At 34.1% G+C, this 15,904-nt stretch overlaps 3 protein-coding genes across 8 annotated transcripts; all 3 read right to left on the minus strand.

The window, feature by feature from the left end:
* Positions 1-834: 834 nt before the first annotated feature.
* LOC110614008 (metal tolerance protein 1) lies at positions 835-5,238 on the minus strand. 5 transcript variants are annotated; one of them, XR_002487696.2, is made up of 4 exons: positions 4,989-5,238; positions 2,377-3,545; positions 1,505-1,664; positions 835-1,104 (listed from the first exon to the last, which is right to left on the minus strand). XR_002487696.2 is itself a non-coding variant. In XM_021755456.2 (3 exons), exons 2-3 carry the CDS (start codon positions 3,543-3,545, stop codon positions 1,643-1,645), a joined length of 1,191 nt encoding a protein of 396 aa, XP_021611148.1. In that variant the 5' UTR covers positions 4,989-5,238; the 3' UTR covers positions 1,261-1,642. The 5 variants fall into 5 exon arrangements, 3 of the variants coding, with proteins under 3 accessions (XP_021611148.1, XP_043804618.1, XP_021611159.1); XR_006347956.1 differs by lacking the exon at positions 835-1,104 and having other exon boundaries at positions 1,261-1,664; positions 1,917-3,545; positions 4,989-5,234; XM_021755456.2 differs by lacking the exon at positions 835-1,104 and having other exon boundaries at positions 1,261-1,664.
* Positions 5,239-8,229: 2,991 nt separating this feature from the next.
* On the minus strand, positions 8,230-10,092 carry LOC110614027 (NDR1/HIN1-like protein 12). The gene has a single exon (XM_021755479.2). The coding sequence runs from the start codon at positions 9,079-9,081 to the stop codon at positions 8,377-8,379; it is 705 nt and encodes a 234-aa protein (XP_021611171.1). The 5' UTR covers positions 9,082-10,092; the 3' UTR covers positions 8,230-8,376.
* A 254-nt stretch (positions 10,093-10,346) lies between these two features.
* On the minus strand, positions 10,347-15,630 carry LOC110613991 (two-component response regulator-like APRR9). Of its 2 annotated transcripts, none has more exons than XM_021755437.2 (9): positions 15,449-15,630; positions 15,109-15,345; positions 14,077-14,238; positions 13,840-13,970; positions 13,580-13,732; positions 13,084-13,201; positions 12,586-12,976; positions 11,109-11,898; positions 10,347-10,729 (listed from the first exon to the last, which is right to left on the minus strand). In XM_021755437.2, the coding sequence occupies exons 2-9, from the start codon at positions 15,332-15,334 to the stop codon at positions 10,622-10,624; spliced, it is 2,079 nt and encodes a 692-aa protein (XP_021611129.1). In that variant the 5' UTR covers positions 15,335-15,345; positions 15,449-15,630; the 3' UTR covers positions 10,347-10,621. The 2 variants fall into 2 exon arrangements, with proteins under 2 accessions (XP_021611129.1, XP_021611136.1); XM_021755444.2 differs by having other exon boundaries at positions 13,580-13,690; positions 15,449-15,629.
* Between the last annotated feature and the right edge of the window lie 274 nt (positions 15,631-15,904).

Raw genomic sequence — 15,904 nt, forward strand, 5'->3', positions numbered from 1 at the left:
AACCAATTAATAAATATTGAGTCAATTAATTTATATTTTGTATTTGATAATAATTTGATATAAATAACAAATAATTTATTAATAATAAATAATTAATTTATATTAAATAATTTATTAATAATAGATAATCGACTAATAAATATTGAGTTAATTAATTCAGTACGTACATTCTTACTTTAACAATGTTCTTTAACAATGTTCTGCGTACTACAAAGATGTTCGATGAAATCCATTGATTGACTATGGACTGTGAAAAGATTATCCCACTGATCAGGATATTGATGGGTCAAAACATTGATAAAGTCAGAAATGTTGAAAGTGGAATTTCTATATTTTATAGATTAAATTTTATTTTTATTTTTAATTTATTTTTTCACGCTCCGATCAAAATAAGTAGCGATGTAAATGGAGTGTTTCCATATTCTCTCCTCACCCTATTATTCTTATGTTATCATATGAGATGCATATAATTATTATATAAAATAAAATATAAATGTGTTGCTAAAAATTTTTAAAACTTACTTTTACATAAAATTTAACTTAAAAATAAGATTTCCATTTATGGTAATGATTGATCAAATGGGTGATTCACGTTCAAGATTCTTCTGATCTGCCCCTCCAAAAACCGAGAAAAAGGGCATTGATTTCTTAAACATGAATTACAAAAAATAAGATCAGGAAAATCTATATAAATTTAAGTTTATGATTCACGATGAATTAGCTGTACTTGTGAATATTTGAATTTATCCCGTGTGAGCTCCAATCAATCGACTTTTTCAGAATAGATAATCAACATTTTGGTAGATTGGTTATTTATTTTTTATTATTTTTTATTTTTTGAAAATAAAAATTAAATTTCTTTTAGCTGAAAAATTATTTTAAAAACAATTGAAAATATAAAAAATTATAAAATAAATTAAAAGAGACCTCTACAAGCTGAACCCTTATCATTTCCGCTGGTTTCCTTTGTCAATCTCTTCGAACCCTTATTGTCCAAAAGCAACTTTCGACTGTTACTTGATTAATCTTCTGCATATTCCAGCTTTGTTTAGTCAACTCTAGTATGTACTGAAACTTCTTCTTCTCTTCTTCTTCTGTCAAAAACTGGAAAATTAATCTATTAGATATTTAGAATGCTTCAGTACGTAATTAACTTTTCCACTGCTATGAGACCTCCTTTTCGATGTTCTACCTTTTATAGCATCAAGAATGCGACTTCTCAGAGTGAGCTAAGTAAAGGGATTCTATGGCTTTTATTGAAATGAAAGAGTTTTCTTTTTCCACTTGTTAAATTTCATCCACCATTACCCTACAAAGCCTAACTTCTGAAACAAAGAGCACAAATTGGGAAATTGCTAAATATTTCTTTTTCCACTTGTTAAATTTCATCCACCATTACCCTACAAAGCCTAACTTCTGAAACCAAGAGCACAAATTGGGAAATTGCTAAACACCCACTTACAGCTTCACAATGTCCTCTTCTACTGATTGGTCGGTAGATTACCTGATGATCAAGGCACCATGTCTCTCAATTTCAGAGAAACTAAGCAGAGACAAAAATTAACCCGCTTGTTGCTATCAGACCTTTCACAGTGTCGCCAGTTTCATGAGCCCTTCAAATTATTCATTCTCAATCGTCGTCTCACATGGTGGCTTCCTCCTTTCTACATCAAGAAAAGCAATCAAACAGCTCAGACAAGTATTATAAGCAGAAGTGACAAAGATTCATGAAACTCAAATTTACAAAAAGAAATATAATTTATAAAATTCTCATCCATTTTGATATGAGGCGTCTATTTACAACCTATAAAAAACACCAAGGCATATACAAAGGCTTAAGCCTTACAACCAGAGGCATCCCACTCTCATGAGTAACAAATCTTATGCACTCAATTGGATGCCACAAGCCCCCCCACCTCTAAAGATCATGCTTCCAGCTGTGATTTTACCAAACAATTCTTGTGATACTTGTAAATTATCATTGGTAGACCCCAACTCCCAGTGACTATGGGTGTCTTGTATTGAAGAAGGATGCAAGTTCCTTTCCATGTCTCAAGAGAAACTTCTTCCTAAAGATGAATAATGTTTGCACACGTGACACTTATTTGGTAATTTGGATGAGATGAAAAGAAAGCAAAGACTCAAGGAACTCCAAGAGAGAAATTCTGCAATTGCAAAATCTAGATATTACATAGACAAGCAGTAGTCATACAAGTATAGATACTATTTTTATATCTACGACCTAATCAATTTTATAGCTGAACAGATAAGCCATCACTGCAAAGACAACAGAGTTGCATTCACATGATAGAAAAATTGGAAGTTTCAGAAACAAGAGGCCCCAGATACTATGAGTCAATCCATTTCCACCACTACCGTTCTATCTGGATGGTAACATGACTAATATTGTATTCCCTTCTGATGTAGTTTATCACATTGTCAAGAACCATGTCAGCATTTGCCTCTGGTCTGATTTTAACATGACAAGATAAGAGGACTTTGCCCACTGTGATGGCCCATATATGCAGCTCGTGAATGGCCATCACTTCCTCCATCTCCAACAGCCCCATCTCTAGCTTTGTTGCATCTATCTCTCTTGGAGAGCTCTCCATCAAGATTTCAAGTATGTTATGCAACATTTTGATCGTTGTACCTAAAACTACAACTGAAAAAATTAGTGTGCATATGAGGTCAACTATCTTCCACTCAGGCTTATACCATATGATTGCACCTCCAATCATTACCCCAATACTCTGAATTGAATCCCCAAGCACATGGAGATAAGCCCCTTGCACATTTATATTACGGTGTGTTTTTACATGCTTGCCTTTTCCCTCATCCAGCAATGGTACAGCAGTTTCTTCAGACACAGGGTGGTGCTCCTCTTGCAATCGCTCCTCATGATGATGGCGGTGATGAGTGGTAATTTTCTTCCCATGGCTGTGTTCAATCTTATGATTGTGATCATCATGGCCATGGCCATATCCATGTCCATTATCATGGCCCAACAAAAGAGCCATGATGACATTCACCACCAGACCAAATGCTGCAACTAGAAACATTACAAAGCCGTTTACCTCACCTGTATCATGAATGAGCCTATAAATGGCTTCATATACCAAAATCCCAGCAAGCAACCAAATGAGCTGCGTGGAAACCAATGCACCTAGAATCTCAACCCTAAAGAATCCATAGGACAGACGGGGCGTGGCTGGGAAGCCAGCTGCCCATAAAGACAACAAGGAGATAGCAAAGGCTGCAACATCTGAAAGCAAATGGGCAGCATCAGTCAATATTGCAAGACTGTTGGCCACGATGCCACCACCTACTTCAACACTCATAAAGATTACACAAAGTGCCACTGCCACCAAGAGCTTGCGCATGGAAGCTGATCGTTCTCTGGTATCTTTGTAAATAGCTCCAGCATCTGAGAATCCACAAGGTGCTTCCCCACATATCTTACTGCCACCAACACTACTCCCTCCATCAGGAACATCAACACTTATCTCAATAATTTGTCCATGCTGAGGGTTTTGTGTTTCCATCTGAAAATTCATTTCAGCACCACCATGAGTATCACAAGATAGTAAAAACATGCACATAAAAATACAAAGTCGCACAAGTTTCTTGAGACACTTGTTTTATAACAATATCTATTTCCCAATTTGGCATGCAGACACAGTATTGCCTTAGCATCGCAGAATTGAGAAGCTTCGACTCACCATGCAAGAAACAATCCTCTTGTTCTTTTATCAGGATTACTTAGCAGCAAGCACTATATCAAAAGCAATATAACATGAACCAACAAATACAAGACAGAAAATTAGACACAGAATGGCTGGAACCAAAGAAAACTGATAAAATACTTTTAAGTGAATGAAAAGGGTGAGAACAATTGATTATGGTATTTTACCCAAAATTCAAGCACTCAAGACACTAATTGCAGGACTCTCAACTTTGAGGTCTTTTCCAAATGTGAAAAACTGAAGTGTGCAGATGAGTGGAACAAGAGAAATGGAAATCTGGCAGTCTATCCAGCTAAAAGATCATTTAAGGCCACCAAACAAATATACACGTTCATCAATTACTTGTCTGGTGGCAACAACTATGGATAGAGTGATCTGGCCTCTGATCCTCCAATCCCAAATAACGGATGCTCAAACACTAAATTGAATAGAAATACAGAAAATCCCTGAGAGAAGAGCATAATAACTTGCTATAATTCTTTATTTAAGTAAAACAGTTACCAAAATACAATATTTTTCTCTACATTTGGGACTGGGTCAGTTTATTTTAATTTATTGCAGGTGGGACTGTTGAAGTCCTCAGTTCAACATCTTTTCTTTCCTTTGAAAACAACCCCCTTCCCCCTTTCCCTAATATTTCTCTAATCAATTGCATAAAAGTTCAATCATTCGGGTGAAGGGAAGAACAGAGTTCACATAATGCTAAATCAAAACCAAACAAAATAGAGCCACATTCTGGGATTTTTCTTTTTACCAATGCATACTATACTTGCATTTGCATATAATATTGAGATGATACAAGATCAAAAGAACGACATCATTCAAAAACAAATGCAGTTGGCAAATATTACCAAGCATGAATTCAACCAAATGACAACAGTATGCATTCAAGCATAAAATACACAGACAATAAAAACATATTTCGATTGAAATGCAATTATAGTCAAATTTATATAAAATAAAATAAACATAAAGAGGATAAATACGCAAGAAAACACCCATCAAACCAGTATCCAGCCAAAAACAAGAGCAACTGCAGATAACTGAAGCCAGTAAATTAAAATATTGAGCAATCACTATCTAGAAAGGACAGGTAAAAGAATACAATCATGAGTGAAATTAATCAAACATTTCAAATCACGCACCAAAAATGGAATCTACCATATTCATATACAATAAAGCATATGCAAAAAAGTTCAAATTTAAGAAGGAATGAACTAATAACTAGTTTGAGGAACAAACCAAGCACTACTAGTTCGACGTTATTCTCATAAGAAATCAAAAGGAAGCCTCTCCCTTTCTCAGTGAACTGAGACCAGCGGAGTCTGGCACCGACTTCCTCTGTGACAAAGACTACTTTTCTCTCTCGGTTTAAAATCACGTGAGACGCTAGGCTGACCTGGCGAAAGGGATTGACGCCAGATTTTTTTTTTAAAACGAAATTAAAAAAGAAAATTTGAGAATAAGGAGAAATTATTTGGATTTTTTTTTAATCAAAAACAATTTGGGAAGGGGAATCTAATCCTACTCCCAGAAAATTTCACATATACTTATCAACCCATATGAATGAAAATATTTTTTTAACGATTATAAAAACTCAAATAAATTACATTTTATTAAAATTTATTTCACCACTATGAAGAAAAAAAAAAAGTCGAATTCGAGATTATTTAAATATTTCTCGATATCGATGTCTCTCTACTGAAAATAGCCCGTAACTATTGCTGAAACTTAATTTATGAAAACTGTTACTTTAAAATTAAATCTGATTTAAAAAAATCAATCGACAATTTAAAAAAAAAAAAAAACTTGAGTGAATTTCTCTTTTTACTGTGAATTATTTTCTTTCCTGTAAAATTATAAATAATTTCGTAATCTATTTATGTGTTTTCAATTAAAACTCTAATGCAAATTCTCTTACAATATATTAAACGGATAATAATTTAATTGGTTTTTTTTACTTCCAGAATACATAATAAATAGAGAGATATTAAATTACACAATTTTCATAATTATTTTTATTTCTGTTTTATAATAAATAAAGCCTGTCATATTATTTATCATTTATTATTTAATTATTAAGATTGTTTTAAATAAAAGAAAAATCTAACAATTAAAGATCCTCGCCTATACCAACGGTATCACGGGAGGAATATGTTTTTTATTCCATATAATTGAATTGTCGTTTCTCGAACAAAGTGGCAAAAAAAGTTCCGCTTTTTGCCTGGTCAGAAATAAATGCATCAATGATTTGCATGAAGAAATAAGCAATAGAAATGAGCAATTAAAGTAATCATTAATTTACTAAGAAATTATATTAAATTAAAATTATTTTATTTTATTAAATAAAAAAAAATCATTTCAAATAGAAAAATGGTAGTATTTAATACATTTTTTAATTAAAATCTGAGTAGGTAGAATGGTATGGTGACGAATCCATTTAATATAAATATTAATTCTAGATTCTAATAAAAATTTATAATTATTTAAAATTAAATTTAGTTTAAATATATCTAAATGTGGAGGTTGAAAAATTTAAACTACCTGCAGATAGTTTATAAGAATGTAGCTATTAAAAGACAAAATATTCGTCGTAAAAAATAAATAGTAATGAAGAGCTAAAATTTCAATAATTACTGGCATACCATTATCTGTCCGAAAATTACCGAATTTTTAGTAGTTCTAACATAAGATGATCATTGCTTTCGGCTATCTTAACCTTTAATGGGATGAGCCGTTTTCATAATTAATTGACACATATCAGCCTCAATAGAAAAGAGAAAAGAAAAAATTAGGTTTAATAAAGAGAAAAAAACGAGACACTAAAGGGCCACAGAGATAAATTTATTTTTTTTTGAAATTAATCAAATCATTAAATTTTAAAAGCCAATTATAGTATTAAAAATTTAAAATATATTTCTTTTTACAATTTATAAAAGTTGTTCAACTAACCCGTCTTAATTGCGTGGGGAAGGCTATTGAAAGGAATTTAGACACTGAAAAGCCTAATAATTTTTCCAGAATTTCTGGCCCAGAAATTATATTGGTGTTGGGTTTAGGATACCCGGCCCAAATCAATGCAGTTGGCCCGGACCTATTCAGTGAATATAATTGCAACTGGTTAGGTCGAACTAAGATACGCTTAATTTTAATTAAGCATAACAATTAATTAATTAATTAATTAATTAATTAATCAATTTCGTTTATTTCACTCACTATCAGGTTATGATGCCAGTGAAATAAACGTAATTAATTAATTAAGCTACAATAATCCAAAATCTCAAGTACTCCTGCTAATTTTATAAAGAATTAAAAATAATTATAACTAATGATATTGACATAATTTTTTTAAATAATTATTTATATATATAATTAATTAAATATAAAAAAACATATTGAAAATATATATAGTTTTATATTATATTCTAAATGAATGGAATTTTTAAATGTTTTTTAAATTATTAATGAAATTTTACTCTAATTAAATCAGTAATTAAAAATTATATAATGCTGAATGAAATACTTATAAAAATAAGAATAAAGATAAATTCAAATAATTTGTAATAATTTTTTTAAAAAATAGATATGTAAAAAATTAATGAGTTGGAATTTTGAGTACCAATTGACTTAATTAAGAAACTTGAAACTGAGCTTTCAAGGATTTTGTTTGTGTTTATCTGCCTTTGTTCACATAATATATATTTTTCTAAAAAGTATATTTTACATTTACTAATATTTAAATAATAAAAAAAATTAACTAATAAAAATATTTTACTGATAAAATGAAAAAAAAACTGTAGCCGTGGGTTGAGGTTCTTTATAGGAGTGATGCAGAAGCTTATTTTTATTTGATACTGTCATCACACTTGATAAACAAGAATATATAAATTAGATTGTAAAAGTTATGAATCTGATACCTCATGCAGCCATCCACATCGCACGAGAATCCAACTTCCCTATTTACATTACAATCCAAGCTCATGACAAATTTGAAGTATATGAAGCTTCTTACACATTTAGCTAGTGATTTGATTTTAATTACACAAAATCCATCAAGAAAAGTTCATTCTTTTAACTAATTTACGATACCCTTTAATAAATTTAATGGGATTATTACAGAGAATTTAAAAAAAAAAAATTGTATTATTATGATAAAGGCTTTATCATTCCTCCAAGGAAGATGCTTTTCTTATCCTCAAGTTTTTACATATTCCATTGGAAAAAAAGAGATTAATTAAAAAGTAACAAAAGATAATCTCAATGATTATAGTTGATCCTTATCAGTCTGCTGCTGAAAAAGAAAGAGCTTCATGGCCATGGAAGGATAGAGAAGACAGGTGGTGCATGAGTGGCCACATGCAAGAGCCACGAATCTCCTCTGTTTTGCACCATTGCCTAATGGCGTTACTGGAAATAGCCAAAACCAACAAATTTTGGGATGATCATACATATTATTTTAGTGAACTGCCAGCACGAAAGAAGGTGACAAAAGAAAGATGCTTCGTCTTATAGATGCAATTACAACTGCTGCGCTGAAATTCATAAAAGGGAAAATTAAGCAAAGCCATTAAGAACAAGAACAAGAACAAGAGCCTTCATTATTAAGTATACATTTATATAATGCTTAATTTCACACATCAACTTTGCACTGTGGAGATCCTAGCAAAGGCACTTGCCCTACCACGCCCTTCTTCAACCCCAACCAGATATCACACTTCACATAAACTCCATACCTCCCTGTTCTTATAGCTCCAGCCTTCCATCTCAACTTCCCCAGCAAAACCACCCTCAATGCCACCACCCCGTAGCCTTCATCCATCATCAACCCATTAGCCACATCTGCGGATACGGGCACGCCGGCACCGCCTAGCACTGGTGACAACGTCACCGTGCTCTTCTTTTCATGATAAAGCGGAGGCAACACCACTGGAGGCGTTATGGCTTGGTTCCTATATGAAACATAAGCTGAAAGTTTATCATACATGATAGTGACTCTTTTGTTGGGGTTTCTAGTGACGAAAGTGAACTGCATAGACGTGGAAATGAAGGGAGGGGATGTGGTGTTAAGGTCATAGATGGCAGCACCAACTACAGTGAACTGGGGTTTATGGGGTCGGTAAATTAACCAGACTATTAGAACAGTGACACCTGCTAAGAGGAGGAAGACGGTGATGAATGTACAGAGAGTACGACGAGGGTCTCTGGGTGCGTATGTTAATGGGGCCATTCGTTTGCACTTGTGAGGACGATAATCAGGGTCCTTACCATCGTTTATTTTGGGTGGAGGATGTTGAACTTCTTGGTGGTTTTCCTCTGGATGGTGCTCTTCTGCCATGGAAAAAAGATATTATATTGATAAAGAAAAGAAGAAGATGGAGAAAGAAAGGCGGTTAGGTTGAGAGAAAAGCAGAGGGTTTGTGTGGTGAAGGTGGCGAACGCATATGATAAAGAAAAGCAGAGGAAGAGGAAGAAGAACAATCTGTGGGACAAACGGAACAAAAAAGAAAGTGAGAGTTGCGTCACTTGCAAACTAAAGTTGATCTTTATTTTCTTTTTCTTTTGATTTTATATGGATCAATGGATGAAATTCTTCTCTGCTTTAATTTTTCCATTCCTTTCTTTTAAAATTTGGTGGGTTTTATTTTTCCGACTTTCAATTTTCTTTGCTTTTTCTCCGTTCCCAGTTTCCACTATTATTAAGAGCATAAAAGGACAAAAATAAAAGAAATAAAAAGTAAAACAAAAAGAGATGGGGAAAGGCCTTTAAAGAAAGGCATGGAAGGCTCGCGGCTGGTACAATTAATAATTGTGCAATGAGCAGCTTCAGCTTACGGTGTCTTCCATTGTAAAATATGCGCTACAGTTCAACCTCTTAGATCCATGCATATATATTGCTAGAAAATTAAAATGTAATTAAACAATCCAGAGTTACAGTGAGGGGCCGGAGAACAAGAACATGTTAATTGTCACTGTCTGGGGAATTAGTGCATGGTAGAGGCGCTGGTGACAGTTCCTTCAACCGACATGTGGATAAGTTTAAGCCAGTGTTTTTGCATGAGATAAATAAGTGGCTTTGTTTTGCCTTTTCTACTTGGTTCTTCTTTATTGGATAATGTCTCGTCAGATCCAACATCTATTGGACCAGTTCATACAGTTTGAGGGCCCATGCCCTGCACCTCGTGCTTCAATATGTTATTTCTATTTTGTTTTCATTGATTAGATCCCCCCATATCTTAGCATTCAGGTCTATTTGCTTTAATAGTTGTATCAGATAAAACTGACAATTGTTCGACAATTGATGATAGGTAATTACATTTGAAATATATAAAATAAATTATATAATGATTATTATTAATATATAAAATACGAATAAAGATATACATATATTTTTTTTGAAATGGGAATAAAGATATATATATATATATATATATATTATTAAATATTATATAAAATTAGTAATCATGAGTTCTACTCATATCAATGCTCTATTCCTTTGAAATGTTAATTGTTGGGAAAAAAATAAAATAAAAGGGTTTAAAAGAAAAATCAGTTGAATCCTACAGAGAACTAGTCAAAGCTAAATGAAGACATCAAGGCAACTGAAAATCGAAAACTTATCAATGCAAAATATCAAATATCATCAAACCTTCCTAAACACCAAGAGTCAGTCAAACAAACTATCCATATTTCTGGAGAACTCCGACAACCTCACTAGACCATTACAAGACTACCTTTTTTGGTATTTCCAGAAATTACACCATGCAGCCAATAGATACTACCAACACAAGTATTTGGCAAACACTTCATCCTGGTTGGGTCATTTCCAATTCAGGCAACCGATTGACGACATATATCTTGAGCAATGATGAATATAATCAATTATTAGCATCAGCAATTGGGGCATCATTTTGTGCTTGACGAACAAACTGCCCTTTTACTCGAGGGCGCTGCTCTGCTAGTCTTTTCCGGCTTTGGTATCGAACCTGTGTAAAAAATGCCCACATCAAACAATTGAAGTCATTTTTATCCCTAGTTCGCAATGTGATTTTGTTATTCTCAATATGGGCAACAAAGGGGTGAATTTATTCTAAGAACCTGAATAATAGGCCATAAACTAATTTAAATTCTTAATAGTGATGCAATTTGGCCACAAGAACAACAATGGCTGAAAGAATTGGTTATAAATGATTTCATGATAAAATACAACAGAAATATAATATGGCTGCAGAAGCAGTGCTGATCGTATCACCTCACCCCACATTTAGAGGCTTGTGAAACATATATCTGCACATGATACATGGCTGTACTTAAGGCCGCACATCCATTTGTACATGCAACATGAAATGCTAATGATTTTTTTACCTTTTTCTCATAGCATCGATCTTTCCGCTTCAATCGGAACTTTATCAGAGCCGCTTCTCTTTGGCTGGAACGATGAGAGTCCATCCCTCTGAATCTATCATGAAGAGAGTGACCTCCATCATTCAAGCTCTCCGGAACCATAGCCTTCTCAGATGCCACCACCACAGTAGCATTTCCATCATTTCTACTGCAAAAGCTTCCATATGCACTGCTGTTGTTGTGATCTGCAATGCTATTACACATGCTACTACTAGTACTGTGACCAGCAGCTGGTGAACCGTGTCTCAGTTCCTCCACAAGTTCAGTAGTATTCTGATGATGCGTGTTTTGGTCCACGGAATTGATGGTAGTCTCATCCGATTGTCTATTGTTCTGTTCAAAATCCAGAATTTCAGGATTTGAATGAATTGAGGTACTAAATGGAGACTCTTCTCTTTGGCTGGCTAGTTTGGTATTCCAAGCGGGGGGTAAACCATTTTGTCTATAGTATACAGGAGGATTCATATGGCCATACCCAGTGCAGAGTTCACCAAGCCTTGCCCCAGGGATAGGGATCAGCTGTTGAGGATTTGAGTATGCTAGTTCAGCTTTCCCAGATTGACCAATGACCAGAGTGGTCATAATTTCTTGACTACTATTCAGATTGCCCCCATGCCTTTGAGAAACACCACTAATATTTTGAGAGAGTTGATTGGATGGAAGCTCTGAAGACTTACTAGCATCTTCTTTGAACTCCGTACAATTACTGGTTGATGTTGGAAAAAGAGGTTGCAACATCTTACTATTATACCTGCAGAGAGACCCTACAATTGGTCAGCAATTCAGAGAAACATTTTGACATAGTTTTCTAATGGCATATGTCTGACATTTATCTAAAATTGAATATTATTGGAGAAGGTAAATAAATAAAATAAAAATTTCCGTCACAATAAAGAACTCAAAGTCCAGTTCTTGGCTTTTTGGTCAGACACAAGTCAAAAGACAGTATAGAATGCAAGGAAATGCTCTCTGGATCACAAATCATTAGGTCTGTTAAGACAATTGTGCAATTCCTTTGGGTTTATGTGGAGAGCAGCCCTTCGATAATCTGCGTCAACATCTCCACCAAAACCACGACCCTCATCAAATCACCGCCCCCAAATATGTATGTATGTATATATATATATATATATATATATACATATATCTTTGTTTCATTCAACAATACAGTCACATGCATAATCTCTTATTTATGAAAAAATATGTGCAAAAGTTAATATTAAACACTGGCAAAATATATCTTGAATAAGCATCTAATAAAAGCAAAGTTTACATGAAAGCAAAAAGAAGGCAGGTAACATCCAAAATACAAGTAGAAAGATAAAAGATAAAAACCAAAAAGGGGAAATTAGAAAGAAGACAGACAAGCTTCTAGCTTTTGAAATTTGGAGGGAAATATCTTGAGTTTATGTAGAATATAGTGCTCCACCAAACTCACCATGAAAAGGCTGAGGCATTAGAATGGTTCAGCAAATGCTTTTCCTCAACCCCTTGATTCTTTGAACTGTTGGGAAAAAATCTTCTTAGAGAAAGTTCCAGCTGTGGAGTGAACTCAAACTTGTTTGTGCTGTCATTTATACTCTGTCCATATATGCACTTTGGGCCACTATCAAAAGAACCAATCAAATCAATAGCTCCGGTAAAAGATTCAACAAGTTCATCATTGTGGCCCTGAGAGGTATTAATATTTTTCCTATCATTTTCTGGTCTCACACTTTCATCTTGAATTATTGTCTTAGCACAAGCAGCATGCTCTCCCAGTTTCTGAGCATTTGGATTGTAAGCTTCATTGCAAGATATATTCATCAAGCCCAACTGGGTTGACCAACCTGCAACAAATGCCATTTGAGAAGTCTATTGTTAAGTGATGATGAAAGAAGAGCACACACTTTCCATTTAATCTAAGAAATTTTAAAGGAAAGCAGAGATGACATTCCTCCAGTTTTACTCTCAGGGATGACTGCCCTTCTGTCCAATATGACACAGTCTTTGTACTTCTCTTTCTCCATATTGCTCAGATTTGAGTCCCTTCTGTGCATCAGCTGTGAAAGACCCTGCATATTTTGCATGTGAGCACCCTCAACTTCAAAGTAACGGGTAACATACAAGAGGTGGCAAGAGCTGCAGTCTATATATGAATCTTCATAATCCAGAAAGAGGAATTTCTCTCGCAGTACAAGTGGGTTCACAAATGCATATTGTCATGAATCCTAGATAAACCTACAACCCACTAACTTTTTTTTCATATAGAATGTGTGATCAATGAGCCAAAAAGAATAGGGAGAAAGCAAGGAAAAAAACAGATTGATTTCGCAACAGTTTAAGTTTGAGTAAGCCATTTGAAAAATTGATTGGGAAACCAACTTCTGGCAGGGAAGGCTTTCTACATAGGAATTTCATATCCTTACAAAACTGGGCTAATTAAAACTTACTTGGGCATCACACCCTTTCTCGCTGCTTTCCTTTCTTTTATGTGAAGAAGTTGCACAATCACTTGAGTGATCACTTGTCGAATTGTTTTCAGAGGCGGCTTCAATTTTATGCTGTGCATCAGGTGAATTTTGAGAAATATGTCCAGCTGTTAGCTGATCAAGAATTTTAAAATATTATATATTCCACTTTATTAGTACAACATGAACCAACAAACAGACCACCAACAAATGCAAAAGATGAACTGGAAGGTGAAAATTACTGTCTGCCTTCTCCAAACATGTTGCCACAGGTTCCTCAGTTCATTTCTCCTAACAGGCTTAATGAGAAAGTCAGCCGCACCTTTTAACATGCACTTCAAAACCATGCTAATTGAATCATGTGACGACATCACTGTGTAGCCATGAGTAAATAACAAATGCAAACATGTTCAGTTCCATGCTCAACCAAAGATGAAGGCTGTAAAGATAACAAAAACATTTGGTTAAAGATAACATACTTATGACAGGAATGTTTTTGCAGATGTCATGCTCCATGACCAAAGTAAGCAGCGCATATCCTGATATTGAAGGCAACTCTACTTCTGTTAATATGAGATCTATGTTATGGGGTCTACCCTTTAAGGTCTCCCACGCCATTAGTCCATCAGGAACAGCAGCAACTGCTTGGAGATATAAGATAATTAAGTATGTTCAATTCAAGGCCATGACTAAAAGCAACAAAATAACAAAAGGTAAAATCATTGGATGGGAAATTTCACATTAAGAAAAAGTTTTCCTTTTTTATTTTATGAAGAGTTTAAAAGGAAAACTTTCTATGAAATTTACAAATGGTTTTGATATCCTCTAATTTGGCTGGGAAATTTAAAGTTTTAAAGGAAATTTTTTTTCCAAATGATTTGATATTCTTTACATTTAAATTTCCTTTTTATTTACATTTGAAAATTTAAATTAAAAGATCTTTACAACGGCACATGTTCAGTTCTAGACCATGATTTGATATCCTTACTTTTTGATATTGTTTTACATAGACAATATTACAAATGTAAATACGAAGGAGAACTTTTTGGATGGGAAATTTAAAATTTGGGATTTTAATTTGATAGAAGCACAAATTTCTTCAATGGATTAAAGTCATAAATTGTTATAGGCTCCTAAACATGGATATTTTGCATGAATATATTAAAATGTTTTATAAAATTATATCATTTAAAATCTATTTAAATGAATTTTTAATAAGTAAAATAGTATTTTTTAACATTCATAATTCCTTATTAATTTATATTAAAATTAAATTCAAATCCCTTAGTTCAAATTTCGATACATAAACATATCACTAAAGAAATTAAATTTTGTAAATACAAAAATAAAATCAAAGAGTAAATTGAAAAAGAAGAAAAATTGCCACAAATGAACTAAAAATCCAAACCAAAAACATAAATGCACAACCATACAAAACAAAGTTCCCTACAAAACTATGAAAAGTTAATTTGAAAAGGAAAATAAGAAACACTAAAAGATGGACTACTGACCTCTGTAACTGCATTTCCGAAGAAGTGCAGCGATAATCTGGCGCGTGGAATCATCGGCCTCAACCAGTAGAACTCTAAGCACCATTCCTGGAAGAAACTTCTTCCAAAGGACCACCTCTGCTGAGCCATCCTCATTCTCTGTTTGATTCTTCTTTCTCTTCTTCTCTGCCTCCTCCTCCGTCCCCACCTGCATCCCACCTCCACTGCTCACAACCACCTCACCCATTCTCAAACACGCTATTATTGCAACCAAACAGATCAAAAGAAATTAGAAATTAAAGAGAAAAAAAAAACCCTAAGTGTAAGCAGCGAAGATGTGTGTGTAAGAAGAGAAATTAACCTCATCCTTGGAGGGTTAAAAACAAATATCTGAAAAGCCCGCTGAAATTAGAGTGAGAAAGAAACAGAGTAAGAAAGCAGAAACGCCTCTAATTAGAAATCCAACTTTCTCTCACAACCGCGAAAACCTCGAAAAATATCTAAGCATCGGAGAGAGAGAAGACTTTTTAGGGAGTTAAGACGCTCTCTCTACTATCTGAATTCGATCAAAAGGTGGGCCGCCATTGGCTTCTGGTTGGTGGTGATGACGTGGCTCATTATGGGCCACTGTTTTTGATTTTTCGTGTGGGGGAGTATTTAGGTATGATGTGGTGGTGATTATCCACGTTGTGGGTCCTATTGGGACACGTGTTGGGCTATCTGGGATTGTTCTGGAGGATATTTTTGAGACGGCTGCCACATTGGAGTTATGAGACCACAACTTGAGATCTCATGGTGAGGCCTTTGACACGTGGAA

This window comes from Manihot esculenta, chromosome 1, assembly GCF_001659605.2.
Source record: "Manihot esculenta cultivar AM560-2 chromosome 1, M.esculenta_v8, whole genome shotgun sequence".
Classification (NCBI taxonomy): domain Eukaryota; kingdom Viridiplantae; phylum Streptophyta; class Magnoliopsida; order Malpighiales; family Euphorbiaceae; genus Manihot; species Manihot esculenta.

Bases quoted from the DNA above. Each gene is read 5' to 3' on its own strand.
- LOC110614008 (XM_021755456.2), bottom strand. From the start codon at position 3,545: ATGGAAACACAAAACCCTCAGCATGGACAAATTATTGAGATAAGTGTT. The intron at 1,665-2,376 runs GTAGTGGTGGAA...TTCTTGATGTAG, and splicing joins GTTACCATCCAGATAGAACG to AAAGGAGGAAGCCACCATGT.
- LOC110614027 (XM_021755479.2), bottom strand. From the start codon at position 9,081: ATGGCAGAAGAGCACCATCCAGAGGAAAACCACCAAGAAGTTCAACAT.
- LOC110613991 (XM_021755437.2), bottom strand. From the start codon at position 15,334: ATGGGTGAGGTGGTTGTGAGCAGTGGAGGTGGGATGCAGGTGGGGACG. The intron at 13,971-14,076 runs GTATGTTATCTT...ATGGCTACACAG, and splicing joins CAAAAACATTCCTGTCATAA to TGATGTCGTCACATGATTCA. The intron at 10,730-11,108 runs GTAAAAAAATCA...TTTTTTACACAG, and splicing joins ATCGATGCTATGAGAAAAAG to GTTCGATACCAAAGCCGGAA.